Source organism: Mustela putorius, unplaced genomic scaffold, assembly GCF_011764305.1.
Source record: "Mustela putorius furo isolate JIRA1106 unplaced genomic scaffold, ASM1176430v1.1 tig00000430_pilon_pilon_pilon, whole genome shotgun sequence".
Taxonomy (NCBI): domain Eukaryota; kingdom Metazoa; phylum Chordata; class Mammalia; order Carnivora; family Mustelidae; genus Mustela; species Mustela putorius.
The window spans coordinates 4,642,302-4,657,145 of NW_025421377.1; the positions used below are offsets into that span (position 1 = coordinate 4,642,302).

At 47.0% G+C, this 14,844-nt stretch overlaps 1 protein-coding gene across 1 annotated transcript in view; it reads left to right on the top strand.

Annotated features, from left to right (window-relative positions):
- Positions 1-2,655: 2,655 nt before the first annotated feature.
- CWH43 (cell wall biogenesis 43 C-terminal homolog) overlaps positions 2,656-14,844 on the top strand; it is a 55,362-nt gene continuing 43,173 nt past the window's right edge. The window contains exons 1-6 of the mRNA XM_004764943.3: positions 2,656-2,810; positions 4,630-4,821; positions 8,591-8,711; positions 9,099-9,253; positions 11,850-12,051; positions 13,386-13,474. Coding sequence (XP_004765000.1) covers positions 2,768-2,810; positions 4,630-4,821; positions 8,591-8,711; positions 9,099-9,253; positions 11,850-12,051; positions 13,386-13,474 — 802 coding nt within the window. The 5' untranslated portion in view covers positions 2,656-2,767. The remainder of the gene's footprint in view (positions 2,811-4,629; positions 4,822-8,590; positions 8,712-9,098; positions 9,254-11,849; positions 12,052-13,385; positions 13,475-14,844) is intronic.

A 14,844-nucleotide genomic window follows, 5' to 3' on the forward strand; every position in this document is an offset into this window, starting at 1 on the left:
CTGAAGGCAGAGGCTTTAAGCCACTGAGCCACCCAGGCGCCCCTGTATTGCATTTTTAAAACTGTCCTCTTGAGACATAACCCACACACCTCTAATTCGCCCATTTACCATGTGTAATGTAATATTTTTAGTATATTCATAGTTGTACAACCATTGCCACAATCTAATTTTAGAACACTGCATTCCACCCCGTCTTGAAAGAAACTGTATACCCATTCATTCCCTTTCTTTTGCCACTTGCCCCCCAGCCCTAAGCAATTAATACACTCTTGGTCACTATAAATTTGCCTATCTGGAAAGTTTCATTTAAATGGAATTGTACAATAGGTGATTTATGTTGTGATTGGTTTCTTTTGCTTAAGAGTAATCTTTTCTTTTCTTTCTTTCTTTCTTTCTTTCTTTCTTTCTTTCTTTTTAAGATTTTATTTATTCATTTGAGAGAGAGACACAGAGAGCACAGGCAGGGGGGGCGGCAGGCAGGGGGAGAAGCAGACTCTACACTGAGCAGGGAGCCTGATGCAGGGCTGGATCCCAGGACTCTGAGATCATGACCTGAGCTGAATGAAGGCAGTTGCTTAACCATCTGAGCCAGCCAGGCGCCCCTAGCATTGTTTTCAAGCTTCATCCATGTAGCATATATCAGACCTTCATTCCTTTTTGATTGCTGAATAATATTCTAGTGTATGGCTATACCACTTCTTGTTTATCTACCCATCATTTGTTGCACATTTGGGTTGTTCCCACGTTCTATTATAAATATGGTTCTATGAACACTTGTGTACAAATTCTGCATGTTTTCATTTCCCTTGGGTATATATACTTATACTTAACCCAGGAATATTGTTTGATCATATAGCAACTTAATGTTTAATCATTTGAGGAGTAACCAGACTATTTTCCAAAGTAGCTGCACCATTTTACATTCCCACCAGCAATGTAGAAGGGTTCTACTTTCTCCAAATCCTTGCCAACACTTGTAATTGTATGATCTTTAAAAAAATTATAACCATCTTAGTGAGTGTGAAGTGGTATCTCATTGTGCTTTTGATTTGCATTTCCCAAGTGAAATGATTTGAATATTCCTTGCCTGTGCTTATTGGCTACTCCTATAGGTTCTGGGGGGAAAGGTCTATCAGATCTCTTGTTCATTTTTAAATTGGGTCGTTTGTTATTGTTGACTCATATTTTTTAATGCATATTCTGGACAGCTGCTCCTTACCAGACATACAATTTGAAAATACTGTCTAACAGTATGTGCATTGTGGTGTTTTGTTTGTTTTACCTTCTTGATAGTGTCCTTTAAAGCACAGAGCTTTTAATGTTAATGAGGCTCTCATGTCTTTTCTCACTTGGGCTTTGGGCGTCATTTCTAAGAATTCACTGCCCAACCAAAGACCCTGAAGACTTACTCCTATGTTTTCTTCTCGGAGTTTTATAGTTTTATGTCTTACAGTTAGGTTTTTGGTCTATTTAGAATAGTTTTTGCATACTGTGTGAGATAGGGGTCCTACTTTATTCTTTTTCAGAGGGATATCCAATTGTTCTAGAACCATCTGTTGAAGACCATCCTTTAACCCCCAGGAAATTGTCTTGGCAAACTTGTTGAAAATCATCTGACCCCAAGAGTTTATTTCAGGACTCTTGGTTCTGCTTCATTGATCTATATGCTACCCTTGTGACAGAGTACTAGTAATTAACTAAGTGGTTAGGATCTCTTTGCTCAAAACTGCTACAGACTTACAACAACAATTGCTCATAAAAGATTCTTACACTTTTAGGCGACTCATCATTGTTTCCTTTCAGAACAAACTTTCCAAGAGTGGAGTGATAAAGTCTTCGAAGGAACTAAAGCGAGTTAAAATAAACTGCTTTGAGAAGGTTCAAAAAATTTTTCCCAAGACATTCTGGGGTGTGGTATTATTTGAGCGAGAAACAACCGGCTTAGTCCGCAGGCTCCATCGTTAATTAGACCTTCTCTGCCTCTCTCCTTAGGGATGGGCGCTCACAAACCGCGTTAACCATGACGTTGAGGAGGGCAGAGTTTCCGCGCTCATCAGTTGTCTTCTCTCCTCTGTGCAAGGGTTGCGGCGTCTCTAAAAGCCACAGAAAATGCTGGAGCCTCTAGAATTTTTGGACCACCCTTCTAGAGCACAATTTGTTCACCACCGGGCTGAGAGGGAGTAGCGCGCTCTGGGGAGCCGCCCGCCTCCCGAGCGTCGCCCAGGCCTTAAGAACGCCGAGGGCCTGTCGGCGCCTGTCGGCCCAGAGCGCGCGCGCGTCCTGCAGGTCCCCTCCCGTCCAGCCGTCCCCTCGTCAGCGCACATCCGTGGCCCTCGGTTTAAACCCGGCACCTCCGGCCCGCCGCTGCGCCGGCTCCCGCCCTCCCGGGGGTCTGCAGCGCTCCCTCCCCGGGCTGCTCCGCGGCCGGGCCGGGCGCCCTGGGTCTTGCCCGACGGCGGGGTCCGAGGACCCCCCGCGAGCCTGCCGGGAGCCGTCGCGGGGCCGGGGGTTTGGGCGCCGGAGCGCGCAGGTGGCGCGGGCCCGGGCAGGCTGGGCTGGGTGTGGTGCGCGGAGGCGGACGCGCGGCGGCCCCACCCTCGCCCGGGCTCGGCGGGCCGCGCGGGTCGGTGCGGGGCGGCGGGGCTAGGCGAGGGCGCGGGCGCACGGACTCAGCTCCAGACCGCGCGGCGGCGGGCGCGGGGCGCCGGGTGTACGCGGGGGGCGGGCGCGTGCTGCTGCTGAGGAAGCGCGGCTCCACGTCGCGGCCATGCCCTGGCTGTGGCGCGAGATCCTCCTGGAGAGCCTGCTGGGTAAGCCGAGGCAGCCCCGGGCGCGCGGTCCGGGCGGCGCGCCCCCTACGCGCCCGGAGCCGCGGCGCTGGGACCCCCGGGGGCTGGGCTCTGGGAGGGGGGAGCGCGCCCCGGGCCCCACATAGAGACGTCCTCTGGGAACTCTTGCCACCAAAGTCAAAAAGTAAGTAAGTAAATAAATAAGACAAGTCCCCGACCGCGGCTGGGAAGCCGAGGAGGATTCCGCGGGGAGACGGTGCTTCCGAGCTCCCACGCCACCCTGGGATCGCGCCCAGTTCCCCACGTGGAGGCCTTGAACCGGCGCTGCTGGTACAGGTCCCGCCCCCACCCCCCACCCCCTGTCCAAACCTTTAATTTAAGTGAATAAACTTCAGTACTGGATCTTAACTTTCTGCAGGAAAGCCCCCCCCCCCACCGTGTCCCCCCGCGGCGTGAGGTGAGCACAGCTCACGCACGGCTGGGCATCGAACCTGTGCGCGCTTAGCAGCTTTGCAAAAAAGTCCCGAGAACAATTATTGGTGTAATTCTGTCCGACTTGTATGATTAAAATCAGAATTCCCAACCGAACGTTGGGGAGAATGCTATCATCTCGCTGTTTACTATGAAACATTCCTTTGCTTAGGAGGGGCACCTGCCTAAAAACTTGATTTTCTGGGAGCTGCTAATAATTCAGAAGCACCCCCCCCTTTCCCCTGGCTCCGAATGTATCTTAATACAGCAATGTGAAATGAATTACTTGTAGTAAGTACCTAGGGTGCTAGGTACTTAGTACTTGATCTCAGGTAATCCTCGCAACCCTGTGAGGTGGCTAACAGGGCTATTTTGCTGATGAAGAACGTCAGGCTGGGACGTTCGTGGGGATAAAGTTAACCACTCCCGATGGCTAGACGGCTGCCTTTGGAACCAGGCTGCCCGGGTTTAGGTTCACTCTGCCATGTGCTACCGTTTTGATCTTGGCGATTACTTTCTGAATCTCAGACATTTTTGTTATTTTTACCTTTGTAAGACGGGAGTAAAAGGGGTCCATTTCATAGGACAGGAGTTGGATGAGGACCTAAAGAGATGATCTCTGGAAATACTTAGCCCAGACGCTGGCCCATGGGAAGGGCCCATTAGTTAATTATCATTACGGTAGAAGATTATGCAGTCAGTAGTGGGCAGAGGTGAGCCTGAGTCAGATCTAGGTATTTCACTTACCCGGCTCTTTCTCCTAAGGTTAGGTTTAAAATAGTCTACTTACAAGAATATGTTGCCTAACTAACCTGCCTTTGGGTGCGCTCTGGAGTGGGAGAAAAGGAGAAAGTCATGCTGCTTGTCCTTCTTTTTCTTTTGTTTGCTTTCCCCCCCCCCCCATATCTCTACACCCAACATGGGGCTTGAAACCACACCCAGAGATCCAGCGGCATGTCCCCCAACTGAACCATCCAGGCACCCCTGTCTGTTCCTCTGCTTGATTTTCATGATATTGCTTTTTATAGAAGGGTTGACTTAGGTAAAGACATTTTTTCAGCTAGGGTTCTGACAGAACATCCAGTTCAACCCAGATGGTCCAGATGAAGAGGTTTTAAGAAAGGGATGACCTCTGGGGGTGCCAACAAGGGTAAAGGGGGAAATAAGGGGTGTCACGGGACATTCTCTTTCTGATGGGGGAGGGGGAGGATTTCTGTAGTGGAACCAGGTTAAGGTCAGAATTGTGAGGGAGGGTGGGTCGGCCAGAGCAGTTATGGTGGAGGCGGCGGAGGGGCAGGGCTACTCTGGGAAACAAGGAGGCCTTTGCACTTGTCCTTTAAAACGTGTTTGTTTGTTTGTTTGCCCCTAGGATATGTTTCTTGGTCTCTCTGCCAGGGCTTGGGACCCATGATCTATTACTTTCCCCTGCAAACTCTGGAACTCACTGGGCTTGAAGGTTTTGGCATAGCGTTTCTTTCTCCAGTATTCCTAATATTTCCTCCCTTCTGGAAATTGGTTAACAAGAAGTGGATGCTAATCCTGTTGCGGATCATTACTGTGGGTAAGATTCAAAAGTGCTTCTTTAAGATTTTTCTTGTTATTGTTGTTGATGTCAAAAATCAAGTGAAAATATGTAGACTGTTTTTTGAATGCTAAATAATTAAATGAAACAAGATTCCTCTTTCTCTTACTACTACCTTAAATAGTTCTAGTGGAATTGGAATGCTAGACCAAGAGTCGATGCCTCTTATATTTCTAACTTTTTCTGTCAGATTGGAAAAGCCTAAAAATCACTGAAGCGAAGAGGGAGAACACTTCAGCTCTTGAAAATTTTGTGTTCTTTTTCCAACTACAACACAGAACTCAGAAACCATTACACATTGTTGAATGCTCCTGCGTGAAAATAGGAAAATTATGCATGATGAACACTGTAGTAAGTAAAGTCAAACAACAATTTAGGAAAGATATGTGCAATTCATTTAGTCAAGGGCTAATTTCACTAACATATAGAGTTTTTAACAAATCAACAACAAAAAGGACTAGCAACTCAATATATAACAAAGAATATGAACAGTTTACTGAAAAGGAAATATAATTGGTTCTTTAAAAATACTAAAACGTGTGGCATATGAACCACACACTCACATACATACGTGTTTGTATGTAGTTGCACATACTGGATTGTCAAAGAGGAAAGTTGAGGAATACAATATTGTAAGGATGGGAAAGTAGGCACTTGGACATTGCTGGTGGGAATATAAATTGGCACAAGTTCTGCAGAGTTAATTTAGCAGCATTTAGCAGAATTACAAATATATATATGTATATACATACACACATATACATATGTGTATACATATGTATGTGTGTGTGTATATATATGTGTGTGCATGTATGTATGTGTGTATATATATATATATATATATATATATATATATATATTCTTTTGCCCAGCAATTCCAGTGCTCGGAATATATCCTGCAGATACACTCACATATATCTTAAAATCATAAAAATACAAGATTATTTGATCATTGCAGAAATATTTACAATCACAAGATTAGAAATAACCTAAACATCATCAAATGAGATAGGTTAAGTAAATTATGGTTTTGAAACTTGGAATACTATAGAATACTGTGTATCTGGTAAAAGAAGAGAACATCATTTTTGTAAGGAAATGGGATATTCTTTATAATATATTAAGTGGGGAGAAAAAGGAAGCACTAAACTGTGCAGAGTATGAACATCTGTGTAAGAAAGTTGAGATGGAAATATATTTAGTATCTAATTGAACATGCATTAAGAAGCTCTAGAAAGATTTTTTTAAAAAGCGGATAGCATGTTAGTTGTTTGAATATGGTATCTAGCTAGACATAGGCAATATATACCTTTTGTATCTTCGGAATTCTGAATATGAGTATGTTACAGTGCCAAAAATTAGCCATGAAAAATTGTGAGCTTTTTTAGCAATTAAAAATTTTAAAGATTATTTATTTATTTGAGAGAGAGAAAGTACAAGTGGAGGGGGAGGGGTAGAGGGAGAAGCAGACTCCCCGCTGAGCAGGGAGCCTGCTGTGGGGTTTGATCCCATGACCCTGAGATCATGACCTGAGCTGAAAGCAGATGGCTAACCAACTGAGCCACCCAGGTGCCTCCCATTTTTTTCCTTAAAAAATTTTTAAAAAAATTTATTTATTTGATAGAAAGCCAGGCACACAGCATACGTGGAGGGGGAGGGGCAGAGGAAGAGGGAGAAGCAGAACAATGAAAAATTTTAAATGTACACTTACTATCACAAAGACTTGAGAGTATTCCTAGTAAGGGATGTTGAGAGTCCTTGAAGAAGTACTGGTAGTAAAAATGAAAGAAGAAAGGGTGCCTGGGTGGCTCAGTGGGTTAAGCCTCTGCCTTCGGCTCAGGTCATGATCTCAGGGTCCTGGGATTGAGCCCTGAATTGGGCTCTTGGCTCAGCAGGGAACCTGCTTCCCCCTCTCTCTCTGCCTCTCTGCCTACTTGTGGTCTCTGTCTGTCAAATAAATAAATAAAATCTTAAAAAAAAAAAAATGAAAGGAGGAGTAGTCATGGAAGAGAAGGTTTAGAAAACAAAAATAGCAGAGTCCAGTCCGCTTGGCTCTGTGGCTGAGAATTCTGGGTGTCTTGCTCCTCTGCTATGAAGCAGTTGGTTTCTCTGACTTTTCCAAGTGGCATTTGTGCACGAACTGTGCTGTATATTCCTTTTCTCCGGAAACAATCATTTGACTACAGTGGCAGGAATTACTAAGGAATTGCCTCTGCTTTTCTGTGGGCCAGTCGCTGAAGAAAGCAGAACAAGGTTAAGTGCAGTGAGTTTCTATGGGTCCCTACGAGGCTGCAGATCTCTGGCTTTTCAGGATCCCAGGCTCAGAAAGAACAGTGGGAAAGAACACTGAAAAATTCACCCTTTATGAGGACGGTGTCCATAGAAATGGAAGGACCTGTCAAACGACTGTGCAAATTTCAGCTCCAGAAATAACAGAAATGAAATGTTCTACCCCAGATGGAGTGTCTAGTAACTGAGTTAAACTGCCTGGGGCTCCCAGTCTCCTTTCATGAGTTACTGTGTTGCGAGTTTCATTTTCTCATCACACTCCTCGGTTGGCTTTCCCAGCACGGTCTCCTCAGTGGGCCTTCTTCCGTTGCCTTTGCTCAGTGCTGCCTCTGGCAGCTTTACCTGCAAAGCCTACAGACTGAGAGTGACGGGGGTCGTTTTTTATTATGTGAGTCCACTTCTGGCCCAGTAACTTCTGGTCGCTGTGAGGGATGTGATATTACTAAGCTTGTAGTAGGTATGGTGTCTGGGGTGCTTTTCCTCTATGAAGACCCATCACTTTGAATAGAACTCGAATTAAATTTGAGAAAACAGAGGAGGTAGGAGAGTGATGTAGAGTTGAGGGTAAAGAGACCAGTGCGGCTATATCCTCTTCTGAGTCGCCCCTGCGCTTTGCCGAGGCTGAACAGAGGCTGCCTTAAGCCACGGTTTACTTTAAAACTCCCTTCAGATGCTTCTTAAGGAAATGAAACAACTTTGTTTTTAAAGAGTCCCAAAGTATCTTTGTATAACTACAGAGAAGATCTGGGTGGTACATGCTATCACCTCTGATGCCTCCAATATTTTAAATGAATTACTATGTACGTAACTATTAAGCTAGTTCATGCTCACACATGTTTATGGCAACATTATTCTTAGTAGCCAAAGAATGGAAACAACGCAAATGCCCATCTCCAAAGAATGGATGAACAAAATGCAGTATATCCATGCTGTGGAATATTATTCAGCCGTGAAAAGGAACAAAGCACTGATACACGCTACAGTATCGATAAGCTTTGAAAACCTTATGCTCCGGGAAGGAAGCCCTCCACAGAAGGCTACGCGTGATATGATTCCATTATCTGAAATGGAATCTGAAATGCTCAGAGCAGGAAAAATCCAGACAGACAGGAAGTAGATTAATGATTGCCAGGGGCTGGGACGATAGGAAGGACAAGGAAGGAGGGACTGCTAATGGGTATAGATTTCTTTTGGGGGTGGTGACAATGTTCTGGAATTAGTGGTCATAGTTGCACAGCTTCGTGAATACATTAGAAACCACTGAATTGTCCACTTTAGCATAGTGGATTTTATGTTGACACTGCAAAGATTTTTTAAAAGATGTATACACACAAACATTTATTAACTTGATCTTCCCGAGTATAAAGATGGTGCCAGACACAGCAGTTACCAAGTGCAGATCATGGAGTTCCAACGCGCATTTGCCGGAAAGGTTGAGCTCCCCTTCATTTGTCTGTAGGCAGCATCGCCTCCTTCCAGGCTCCAAACGCCAGGGTTCGGCTGGTGGTCCTTGCACTTGGCGTGTCTTCCTCGCTGATCGTCCATGCTGTGACGTGGTGGACAGGAAGTGGCTTGCAAAGGTATGGCATCTTCTATCTATGGACAAAGGTTCGTCTCTTATGCCTGTAGACACACAGATGTGGTCACTTACCAAGTGGGAAGTTGCGAGCAGAAGACCCAAGTAGTAGTATTTACTTTGCATATGGCTTGTAGAAGTCTCTCTCTTTCTCTCTTTTTTTCTTCCTTTTTCACAAAATCATAATGGGAATGCTTGCTCTCAGTCTCCATCCTGTTTTGAGAATTAAGGAATTATAACAAGCTGCCTATAAAGACCAAGAGCATGTTCCTTACTGCAAATTACCACCTGGACTATTTCATATACTCATGCTCTGAATTATGACGTTTGCTACGAACATAGTACACTGAAACCACAGAAAAAGTTGTTAAATATATTTTTCTATCTACAGGTACCTCAGAATCTGGGGATTCATTTTAGGACAGATTCTTCTTCTTGTTCTCCGCATCTGGTACACTTCACTAAACCCAATCTGGAGTTATCAGATGTCCAACAGAGTGATACTGACATTAAGTACCATAGCCACACTTGACCGCATTTACACAGGTCAGTATACGTTCAGTTTTTTTTTTTTAAAGGAATTTGCTCTCTTACATAGTTTATTTTTCTTATCTGAATGCAGCACTTCTTGAAAAGATAAAGTCTTTCTGCACTAGATCTCCATTTCAATGTCCTCTCCCTCTGAAATAGTAACCCGTGGGGCCAGTGGGGTGTTACCTAAGCAGAAGGCACCTTTTCCTTGCCAGAACAGAGGGTGAAAATTTCTGGCTCTTATCAGTGTGGAGGGGGAGGGTAAACCAGGCCTCAGACTCCCAGCTGGCTTTCAGCTCTTTCTCCCTTTACTCCCTAGACAGGGCTTTCCGGGCTGAGACCCTTCATCTCTCCTCTTCGATACTGACCCCAGGATTATCGCTAACACTATGAGAATTTGGTTTTGAGCAAGGGTTGGAGAACTCTCTGGGTTTTTTGTGTTTTGTGTCTTTTTTTTCCCCCCCTGGGAGTCTGAAGATACTTACGTATTTTCAGATTGATTGATTTGAGAGAGAGAGAGAGAGAGCAAACGAGCAGGGGGAGGGGCAGACAAGAGAGAGGGGGAGAGGGAGATGAACAGAGTCCCTGCTGCGCAGGGAGCCCAACATGGAGCTCGATCCCAGGATCCAGAGATCACGATCTGAGCCAAAACTGAGAGCCAGGCATTCCGGGAGTCTGAAGATATTTAAGCTCCAAATCTGACGCTTGAAAAGAAAAAGAAATCTTGCTTCTTTACATGGCCTTTCAAATCACTTCTCTCTCTGGCACTGACTCTCTCAGACATACCCAGAGCTGACTTGGATGTTTGCGACACATGCTAACTTGAGATCGCCTCAAAAGAAGGGAGAAGTGTTACTAGATTCTGGTTAACCTTCCCCGGGGCTTTTTGTGTCGGTCTCAGTGAGTCACTGTTCTTTTGTCAATACGAGGAGAAATCTCGCAGATTAATGGAAGTTTAGAGGGTTTTGGCTCACCACGAACAAAGTGCTAGTATAATCCCTCTTTGGTCCTAGTTTGGGCATGAAACCAGGGGGGCATCAGGCAAGCAAATTGGTCAAGTGACATTAATATTACTTAGAACGTTTAGAACATGGTCTGGTGCCTAATACAAGCTTTACGTTTTGTAAAACACTAACATCTGAAGGTGGCAGCTCCGGCAGCGGATTTCACGGGTACAGCCCGATAAGGATCTGAGCGTCCGGGTATCGCTTACATTTCCTGACTTGAGTTTTCTTCTTTCTCGCCTGTTGTAAATGTGTGTGACCCACTTGTTGGTTTCTTCCTACTCGTGCCCCGGGCCTCGTTTACAAAACTCCAGACTCCTCACCTCGTCTCCCCCAGGATCAGCTCAGACCAGGCATTTTTGTAGTTTTATCGAAGATTTGCTGGGTCCCGGGGGAGGGGTCCCGCACCAAAGGACACCGCGGTGACAGACTTAGCAAATTGAGTTTAAGTCTCTCCTTTCCTAAAGACTGCTTAGTCTCCAGGTCCTGGCCTCCTGCGTCTTCACCGCCCGCCCCATCATCCCTGTGGCTCCCTGCTCTGCTCTCCTTCCTCTGACTCTTTCCTTAGTAGAAGGGCTTGTCTCCTCCTTGTGAAATCCAGCTGCCAGCCCCACAGACAGACCCTGAGGCTTTCTTCTACTATACTGAGAGCTTCACGGAATCATGAAGCATCTGCCCAACAGGCCGTCCATTCCTGCAAAGAAATAATTCTGCCGGCATTTTGTCCAGGTCTTACGTTTTTGTACACGAAGTCATTGGTGCGATGAAATGAGACCTCTTGGTCAAAGAGTCCCATGAAGTCTGGTGCAGTTAGGCACAGAGGCCCAGGAACCAGTCTGCCTAAGCTCTCTTTACCAGCAGTATGAGCTCGGACAAGTGGCTTATTCTCTTTGGGCCTCAGTTTTCTAATCTGTAAAATGGGACTAGTAATGAAATTTACCTCAGGCTGGAATGAGTTCGTATTAAAGGCTGGGAACAGTTACTGCTTAGTCAGCAAACTGGTGTTCCTCTGGTTGCACAGCAGATTAGATGAGAGCCCTGTTCTGTGGGGGGACATGGCCTGGTATTCCCTGAACATACCAGTCTCTTTTTCTCTTCATGTTTTGGCTCATAACTGTTAACTTCACAATAAATAACTTGTTGCATTTCTTTCCTTTTTTTTTTTTTTTTTAAAGATTTATTTGTCTGAGAGAGTGAGAAAGAGAGAGAGAGTAAGCACGGGTGGTGGGAAGGGGCAGAGGGAGAAGGAGAAGCAGCCTCCCCGCTAAGCAGGGAGTCTGACATGGGACTTGATTCCAGGTCTCTGGGATCATGACCTGAGCCGAAGGCAGACACTTCACCGACTGAGCCACCCAGGCCTCCCTCCCCACCACCCCCCGCCTTGTTCTCTCTAAACCATTCCCGATCTAGCCAGCCTGAAATCATCTCTCCCACCAACTAGCTTCTCAGCATGTTCTGCTTCGTATTGTCGTTTCATGTCTCACCCTCCCTTCTGAAATAAGCTCCTTGAAGCCAGGTACCATTTCTTAACTTGCTAAAAGACTGTGAAAAGCGGAGGGTAAATTTACATGTAACTGACTCCCTCACCCCTTTTTTTAAAATCCTAGATGGCGACTGCTGTAAACCAGAGGGAAAAAAGCCTGGAGAGGCAGCCAAGGGCGTGGCCTCCCGGCCTGCCTGGTGGTTGGCAGGGGCTGCCTTTGGCAGTCTCGTGTTCCTCACCCACTGGATTTTTGGAGAGGTCTCGCTTGTTTCCAGATGGGCAGTGAGCGGACACCCCCACCCAGGGCCAGATCCTAACCCGTTTGGGTGAGTCTCGGTTTGGCTGCGATCGAGAAATTGGCTATGATAGTTGAAGGAGGAAATACTTCTTCTGTGGAGCTGCTAGATCTGTGCCAGCCAGGTGATCCCATCCCACTCTCCCGACCCAGCAGAAACATTGCCTGACATTACTGCCTACTGCGGGGAAGGAGCCAGAAGGGTGTTTGCCCTGTGCGGAAAGATGGCTAGAAAGCAGAAGATGGAGGGCTGAGGGGTGTGCATGGCTGGGTAAGAGGTTCTGGAAGCTCTTGCGTGGGGACTCTGAGGAATCCCTGCATGGAGGAGCATATCAGGGGCAGGGGAGGTATGGCATTCCAGGCCTGTCTCCACCACACCCCTCATTTGGCATTTGGTGGGACGAGACCACAGTGCCCTGATGAGAGAGAGAGCAGGCTGGCAGTCTGGGCACTGATCTGTGTTCTCTGGGAAGGGGGGAAGCCCAGGAGGCTCTCTGCATCCTCTGGTTCCTGCTCCAACCACGGGGCACCTGGGGAGGCCACGGATCTTGATTTAAAGTGTTGGTTCATGTACTTGGCCCTCATTGATCCTTTCTCTCATCTTTGGCATACCTGTTTTCTCCTGGGTTCAGGCCCAGCCTTTCACGTAAAAAGATTGGAGGATCCTTTAAAGCATCAGCCTCAGATAATTGTTTGAGCTCGGGTCTCGGTCTCAGGGGCCTGGATTTGAAAGTCTGCAGTGGGCTCTGAGCTCAGCACAGGGTCTGCGAGGCCCTCTCCCTCCTCCTCGTTCTTCCCCGTCTCGTGCTGCTCTCTCTATCAAATAAATACATGAAATCTTTAAAAATACCATAAAATGTCACATGGCCAATATGGACTCGAAATTAACAGTCCGAGAAGACTCAGTTGCTGAGTTTCACTTTGACCATGAAAGATCAAAGATACCTTGTATCTCAAGTCTGGGCGCTATTACTTCTATGTTCCAAATGGATCTTATATTGGTTTTCACTGGGCTCTCAGGACCTCAGTGATTTTTTTTCACCCTCATATTGTCTCTCGGATGTACCTAGAGGCTGGAGGTGTATTTCCCTTTTATATTTGGGACAATGAAATATTCACGAAGGCAGGTGCCCCCTAACATGTCCTTTTCTTTTCTTTCTTTTTTTTTTTATTTATTTGACAGAGAGAGATCACAAGTAGGCAGAGAGGCAGGCAGAGAGAGAGTGAGGAGGAAGCAGGCTCCCTGCCGAGCAGAGAGCCCGATGCGGGACTCGATCCCAGAACCCTGAGATCATGACCTGAGCCGAAGGCAGCAGCTTAACCCACTGAGCCACCCAGGTGCCCTAACATGTCCTTTTCTTACAGAGGCGCAGTTCTGCTGGGCTTGGCGAGTGGACTGACGCTCTCAGCGTGTCCGTGGTTTCCCAGCTCCGGGTTAATCTGGTGGGCCACAGGTACGTGGAGTTTGCCTGTAGATGTGTCAGGCATTTCGCTCTGGCTGGTGATTTCTGTGCAGGCGTGTGCACCCGGAGTGGAAGCCGATGGCCAAGGCGGCCATACCATTCTGTGCTGTTGCCAAGCGGGGCTGCGGTCACCAGCTGCTGCCCCTGTGACCCACATGTCACCACGGGGCCCAGTGCCTGCTGGCCGCAGGTTCCTGCTTCCTCCTACTTTGTTGCCTCCGTCCTCCTGTAGCTCCCTACTGCTACCTGACGGCACCTCCATACCCTGCCCCATCTCCCGAACAAGCCACGGGTGTTGGCAACAGCATCCCCACGGGGCTGAGGAGATGGTGCTCGGACGTCACCATGCTGCCAACCCTCTTGTCCTCTCCAAGCATCCCTGCTTCTCTGGTTTTCAGGAACACCCTCCTTAGCTCTCACCCTTCTCGGGGTCTACGTTTGCTCTTTCGAAGGCTGAGCAAGGCACCCTCTCCTCCCCATCACCCCCGGAATACTGATGGAGACCATCCTATCTGAGGAGCAACTACTTAATTTTTATGACTCTATTTTATTTCTGTGACTGAATCATGCCACCCTCTCCCTTCCTGTTAAAAGGCAGAAGCAGTTAGAATCAGCTTTAGTGTTGAATAAACAGCTCCCCACTCCGTGACAGAGAAACCAGCATCTCTGGTTTCTGTGAGGAGAGTGGCCCCCATACGTGTTCATTAACCAGGCGATCCCGAGTGTTCCCGGATGCCGTGGTGGGTTCGAGACTGTGTAGCGGTGACAGAAGATGCGGGTTGGCTAGCCTTTCTTCACACCCCGAGGGCCATCACTCTTGCATGGAGACATACGTGGAGTCCGCACAGATGGCTCCATTCGCGAGCTTAGCTGGGTCCCCATCCTCCTGGAGCTGTAGGAGCAAAGCCTGGCAGGTAGGTTGAGCTGTTTCTACTTTCAGGAAATGCGTATTTTCTGGTAGACATTCTACATGGGGTCTGTGGGTGGGTGTAGGAGTAGAACACAGAAGTCCCTTCCTTCTCATCAGAGAGATGCCTCATAAGATTCCTCAAGAAAAAGGCTGGAGACTTTCATAAATGCCGAATCCGCAGGGAGCATGTACAGCCTCTTCTACACGCCATCGTGGAAAGGTCCGCGAGGCCCACTGGAAGTTTCTTCAGCACGGATCTCGTGCCTTTTTCACATGGGATATAAGCAACATGCTTCCTGGGCAGGGAATTGGCAGTTTCATTTAAAACATGGGAGAACGGAGGTCCCCAGAAATATATAAACTGTTCATAAAAGGACAGAAAAATTGTGAACCTCTAGTGATATGCTGATACTTATATCCCCAGAGAAGTAGAGTCAGACCTACTCTAGTT